This window comes from Lytechinus variegatus, chromosome 8 (assembly GCF_018143015.1).
Source record: "Lytechinus variegatus isolate NC3 chromosome 8, Lvar_3.0, whole genome shotgun sequence".
Lineage (NCBI taxonomy): Eukaryota > Metazoa > Echinodermata > Echinoidea > Temnopleuroida > Toxopneustidae > Lytechinus > Lytechinus variegatus.
In genome coordinates this window covers 18,116,693-18,123,478 of record NC_054747.1, presented here as the reverse complement: position 1 = coordinate 18,123,478, position 6,786 = coordinate 18,116,693, and the positions used below count along the sequence as shown (strand labels likewise).

The 6,786-nt window shown below is 35.9% G+C and overlaps 1 protein-coding gene across 1 annotated transcript; it reads right to left on the bottom strand.

The window, feature by feature from the left end:
* Positions 1-4,561: 4,561 nt before the first annotated feature.
* LOC121419530 (alpha-1A adrenergic receptor-like) lies at positions 4,562-6,559 on the bottom strand. The gene is made up of 2 exons (XM_041613985.1): positions 5,798-6,559; positions 4,562-4,861 (listed from the first exon to the last, which is right to left on the bottom strand). The coding sequence occupies exons 1-2, from the start codon at positions 6,557-6,559 to the stop codon at positions 4,562-4,564; spliced, it is 1,062 nt and encodes a 353-aa protein (XP_041469919.1).
* Between the last annotated feature and the right edge of the window lie 227 nt (positions 6,560-6,786).

Here is a 6,786-nt window from a genome sequence, read left to right as displayed (position 1 = left end):
TCACCGAAATCAAGACTAGAGGAGATGAGTGAGTACACAAGTTTCTCTGTTGCAGAACGAGTTAAATATTTTCGAACGAACACAATGTTCCGCAATTGATAGCGGACAGATTTACAAATACTTCTGACCTGATTTGACATTGACATTTGGGAATCGAGAATGACACCAAGATTGCTGCATGAATCAGAGAGAGGAACATGATTACCGGCAATGAAAATGGAGTCTATGTCAAGTTTATTTATTTGAGATTTGGAGCCAAACAGTATGAACTCACATTTACTATGATTCAGTTGCAGTAAATTTTATTTCATCCAGGTGTCAAGAGCAAAAATGCAATTTTCCAAAATGCGCAAAGCTAGGAAAGCTTGAATTTGGTCCGGTGGAAAAGAGACAAAACCCTGTATATCATCGGCATAAATATGGCAATTAACAGGGAGATTTTGAAAAATATGGCGAAGACCGCGGAGGTAAATTGAAAATAAGGTCGGCCCGCCTACAGAGCCCTGCGGTACTCCACAACCTAATGACTGTGTGGAGGATGTGAAACCGTCAAGAACGACAGACTGTGAATGATATGATAGGTAAGATCTATTTAAGATCCTGGTCCTGGATACCTAAGTTTGCAAGAGTATTTACAAGTATATTGTGATCTACTGTATCGAAGGCCGAAAACAGATTTAATAGGACTATTGCTGTATCAGTTCATTTTCTGCAATATAAAACTATGTAGAGTTTCAACATTATGATGAGGTCGGTAAGCCGACTGAAAAGGGACAAGTAAATTGAGTTCTAACAAATATTCGTGCAATCTAGTGAACACAACTCTCTCACGGATCTTAAACAGAAAGGGAAGATTGCAAACCGGACGATAGTAATGATGGTAGTACACAATAGACGCATAAAACTTAAGGGTCTATATGCGTTTGGAAAAGCGTGAAATGTGGTTGGATTCGTAGACAAAGAATTAAGTAGGAATTAAAACATCAAATATGCATAAACAAAATCATAAAATATAAAACATTGTTAATTGAACATTCTGAAAGAAGTGGGCACTTAATAGAGCATATCATTGCCCAGTTCTGGGTAATATAATATTTCGTCGGGGGAGAGAATTCCATTGTGCTGAATAAAAAGTCAGATCCTCAATTCCCGAGAGAATAGATCACCTAATGAACTCATGTGCATGCATCATTCGCATACTATTTATTCATTTTATTTATTGATATATTCATATTCCACAAATCCCCAAAGTACATTTCACAATAAATAATTTTTACAATGAAAAGATGCATCAACTGCATAACATATTTAGGGTTGAAACGTACCAATGAAAACAAAAAAAGTGGAGGGGCCTACTGAAAAACAAAGCTTGTAAGATGTAGACCCCCTATCAAAATTTTATACAAGGGTAAATAATCAGCAAAATTCTGTAATCTATAGACATAAACACTGTAACACGAATGTATATACACTATAAACAAAATGAAATATTGACTTCAAAATAATCAACACTACCGTGGATAAGTATGAACTTTACAAAATATTTGATTGAATCAGTAAGAGTTCAGATGAAATCTTTTGATGAGTAATTTAAAACGGTTCAGATTGGCTGGCTATTTAATTACACTGTCCATAGAATTCCAAAGTTCTGGTCATGTGAAAAATACAGTTTTGCTAGAAAATACTGTTCTACTTTTAGGTTAGTGATAGTCATTTGACTGTCTCGTATAATATGAATGCAAAGTATTGTTTGTCATAAAATCCTTTTATAGGACATTAGGTACATTATTTCTATCTACCTGATACATGAATATGAATAGTTGTAAGCGGTACAAGTCACTGACTTTAAGGATACTTTTCTGACGAAATCATTCATCCGTATGAGCTGTAAAAGACATATTGCATATTGTTCTCATTACTTTTTTTCGGAAGTAGCAAGACTGTTGAGTTTAGTTTGAAAGGCATTTCCCCTTGCCAGAATCCTATAATTAAGATATGTTATAATTATTGCACAATACAACATGGATAGTGCCTGTGCTGGAAGAACGTTTTAAAAGGTCAAGCCCACCCCAGGAAAATATTGATTCGAATAATTAAACAAATCAAACTAGCATAATACTGAAGATTTCATCAAAATCGGGTGTAAAATGAGAAAATTATGGTATTTTAAAGTTTCGCTTATTTTTCACAAAACAGTAATATGCACAACTCGGTGACATGCAAATGAGTCAGTCGATGATGTCCATTACTCACTATTTCTTTTATTTTTATTGTTTGAATTAGATTAATTTTCATTTTTTACAGATTTGACCATAGGGACCGACTTGCATGAACCATATAGTATTAAACAATGCTAACTCCACATGTTCAGGGAGGAATTAATCACTGTTTCGCTTGACAATGAGGAGAAAATTAGAATATTTCATATCTCATATAATAAAATACAAAAGGAATAGTGAGTGGATGACGTCATCAGTCTCCTCATTTGCATACCGACCTGGATGTGCATGTAACTATTCTGTGAAATTATGCGAAACTTTAAAATGTCATAACTCTCTTATTTTACATCCGATTTTGATGAAATTTTCAGTGTTATGCTCGTTCGATTTTTCTCTTTTTATTCAAATCAATTTTTGTTGGGGTGGACTTGTCCTTTAAGCTTATTGATGACTCCAATATTTCTCGCCACAATTGTGCAAATATTGTTGATATAAGCATTCCACGTAAGTTTGCTATCAATAGAAATACCTAAACGTTTCATTGTTTGCACTTCTTTGACTTCAATATTGTCTAAAAGTATTTGATGCGGCAGATGTTTAAATGAATAAAAAAAATATATAACTGTATAATTAGTTTTTGCAGATTTAATGACAGTTTGTTAGCTTTAATTCAGTCTGTTCCTTTTTTTAATTTTGCATTCATAGTACTCACAAGTGAATGTGGATCCTAATGTGTGTAGAAAATATTGGAATCATCAACAAAGGGAATAGATGAGAGAACATGAGATGAATAGCAAAGGGCCAAGAATAATACATTGTGGAATTCTACTGGCAACTGGCCTTGTTGGAGATTCTGATTCATTTACGATAACAAACTGAATTCTATCAGTAAGATAACTCCTAAACCAGTGTAAAGCTGCCCCTCTGATACCGTAATTTGATAGCTTACATAATATTATTTCATGATCTATTATATCGAACGCTTTTGAGAAGTCGAGGAACAAACCTACGGTATGATCAGAATTGTCAGAAGAAGTACATATTTTATTTATAAATGTTAATATAGCATGAGTTGCATTATGTTTTTCTCTAAAACCAAAATTGATTATCACATAATAATACTATATTTCTCAAGGAAAGCAACTTTCCTTTTATAAATTATCCTTGCAAGATTTTTTAGAACGTTTTTAACAAAGATATTGGGTGGTAATTACTAGTAATTAATTGATCTCCCTTTTTGAAATGGGTACAACTTTAGCCATTTTCATCTTCTTTGGGACCTGGCCAAGATGCAATGATAGATTAAATATATGAAAAAGAGGATCAGCAAGAGAATATACAATATTTTTCACAACTCTATTTGTAATGCAATTATAACCAGGAGCCTTTTCTGCCTTCAAATTGAATACAATCTCAAGTAATTTTTGTATATTATTTGGGGTAAGAAATATTAAACTATCACGATGTTTATCCAAAAAGTCCTTAAACGAATTTTCTACAGGCATAATATTTATAATATTTATAATAAGTATCTTCAACCATATTTCCATCTACACATTTATTAACAGCAAAAGATGATGATGATGATGATGCTGCTGCTGCTGCTGATGATGATGATGAAAATAATAATGATGATAATGTTGATGATGATGATGCTGAAGGTAATGGTAATGATGTTGATGGTTATAATGGTGATGACGATGATGACGATAGTGATAAAATAAAGAAAGAAACGTTGTAATATGCGTGTAAGAAAAAGACTTTAAAAACCATATTCTGAACCCGTGTTTACTTTAAAACTCTGGCCTAATTAATGTGTGGTTAAACTATGGATAGCCAATTGTGAAACCAATCTCTAACATTACAGGTTCATTCCATAAGTACATTTGACATTAAAATCATTTGTACATCTATGGGAATGGCGAATAAAGGAAAATGGTACCCGCTGTAAACATAAAAAAATGCAATGTGAACATAATTTTGACATGTTCAACAAAATAAGCCCGCCTTCAGAAAATGTGTCTATTTGTGCATGTGTGAGTGAACACAAGGGTAAATGATCACTGCTTCAGGTCACCACATAACACCGATTTAAGTCACCAAATATATATCAAAGTTTTTACCAGGAAAATTTTATGTGTCTGAATATCGTATAACAAACCAAGATATCATGACATTAATTCGTCATAGAACTCGATAACGAATTGTGATCGCGTGCTGATTTTTATCTTCCATCTTAACAAAATATGTGTCAAACTAACATGTAACACTAACAGTCAAATAGGATCTGCAATAGATGTTCTAACTACGTTTTGTAGTAAATCGTGTTTCTGTATCTTATCTTAGCAACGACAGTACCGGATAGGGCGGCAGATCAGACCAAATATGGTTTTCCTAAAGAGCGGTTGGGATATGACGTAACAGATCGGATTGAGTAAACCGTTGACGTAAACGAGCCAAGCAGAACTATAAGACCAGACGCGAAGCCTCTGATAGGCGAATATTGGATCGATCGTGTAGATAATCGACATAAGAGACATTGGGAACCACGTGATGAAGAAAGCCATGACGATGAACAGTAGTGTCTTGGTGGCGCTTCGAACCTCTGAGGCCGACTCACGATTTGCAGCTTTCTGAACTCCCTAGAGAAAACGAACCGATAAATGAACAAAAAGGCAGTTGTAAGTGCACGAAATGAATGAAGCACCTTAACAAAATATTCAGTTAAGTACTATAAACATATAAACGATGAAAACCCAAGCAAATATATATTTAGATAAAGAAGGAAATCAACATTTGCGACACCTACCATAGTCCGGGCAGACGTCCAGATAAATTTCAACAAGAATATGACAACTTCACAATTGTAAGATATGAGAAAGTGCCTCGAGACTTCGAGGGGAATTATTGTGGTACTTTTTTTTTTCTTCGCACTGTTGGTGAGAGAACAATAAACCATTTGGTCTTAGTTTAAATCATGGTGACTTGTTGGGCAATCGCTCATAAGTCTATGCAAGTGGCATTCATCTACTCTCCCAAACTATGCAGACATGGCTTTTTAAGTAGTTTTATTCATCATCGTCACTCATTTTATCCCATTTTTTGTATAAAGTTTCCGTATACATCAAAGTACATAATATAAATGTATTTGAACTAATTTTTAACTAATGACAATTCATCTCTTTATAGGCAACTTTGGTTTTGGTTAACGAAATAGTTGCGATTTTTCTGATCGCCAGGCAGAATGAATTCTATAACACAACAAATGTAGTGGAAATGTCCGTCGTATGACAATGAATAGCTGCAAGTTCTTTGCCGACAATTGGGGAACGGGAACAGCAGTTTCGTCCTAAGTTTTGGAGCTGACATAAAATTGCAAATATGTCTTTTGTCCAGAGTCCAGGACGAAACTGCCGTTTTGATTCACCACTTTTCGACAAATATTTCTTGGTTGCATGCTCATCATTATGAATGGCATTTCAAATACATCTTCTATGTTATTGAAAGCGTTCCCTCGTGACTACACCTAAACGGAACAGAATAGAGAGGGGTGTGCTACTTACAGAAATTGTATTTACTTGAGGGCGCTGTCTAATTTTCTTGACATCATCTTCCGCTGGGCTATGATCTGATACTGTGGTGTCTTCGGTAAACTCCTGGTCGATGTGCTTTCCACCGGCGATCCCTCGAATCTTTATGAAGATCCGTACGTAGAGAATCAACGTTATGGTAAAAGGGATGATGAATCGAATCAGTATGGTCGAGAAATGGGCGATTGGGAACACAGAATACCAGTGAAGACACTCTGAACCGAGCCGAAACTGCAGGAAATAGTCAGGAACCGTCGAGAATGAAAACCAGAAAACAATAGAAACGATCCACACGCAGATGTTGGTGTAGAGCGCCGTTCGCTTTCTTCGTCTTGTGAAATGTCCGATGGGGTTGTAGGTTGCCCGGTGTCTGTCAACGCAGATGGTGACGATAATCAGGTTAGACACGAACTGGATGCTGTTGCTGACACCGTAGAATACATTGCACCTAACCGGAAAGGGAAGACGCCCAAGGTACATGTGTAAGCATGAAATGACGAGAAAAAAGCCGAAGATAAAGTCCGAGAGAGTGAGGTTTATGATGAAGTAGTTGTTGTAGCCACGCAGCCGTTTCTCGACGGCAAAGGCGGCCAGGCTGAGACCATTGATCGCAATCATAATGAACACGAAAAACAGGAGTAACAACGCGATTCCCCGATGTCTATCAGCCTCCGTGCCTACTTCTGTAGGTTCTGTGCCTGCTATTTCTGTTGTTTCTTGAAGTAACTCAGTTGTATTGCCAGCGTCCATGGTCGGTTATGGCTCTGCGATCTGACAAGTACACCTCCTGTTTTTTTTTTATCTCTTGTAGAGACGTTTGCAAGATACCCTTGTATGTTTTTGGCCACTTTGGTCTGATCTACTTTCCCAATTGCTGCACAACTCTATTTAACCCATCGCTAAACATAATGTATATTTGCAGTCATGCCAATTACACGCCCCATTCACGTGATAGGCAACATTATTTTTTCTCAACT

What these genes read in the sequence shown, in the direction of transcription:
- LOC121419530 (XM_041613985.1), bottom strand. Translation starts at nt 6,559, where the DNA reads ATGGACGCTGGCAATACAACTGAGTTACTTCAAGAAACAACAGAAATA. An exon ending in AAATTAGACAGCGCCCTCAA is followed by an intron (nt 4,862 to 5,797) that starts GTAAATACAATT and finishes CGTTTTCTCTAG; the next exon opens with GGAGTTCAGAAAGCTGCAAA.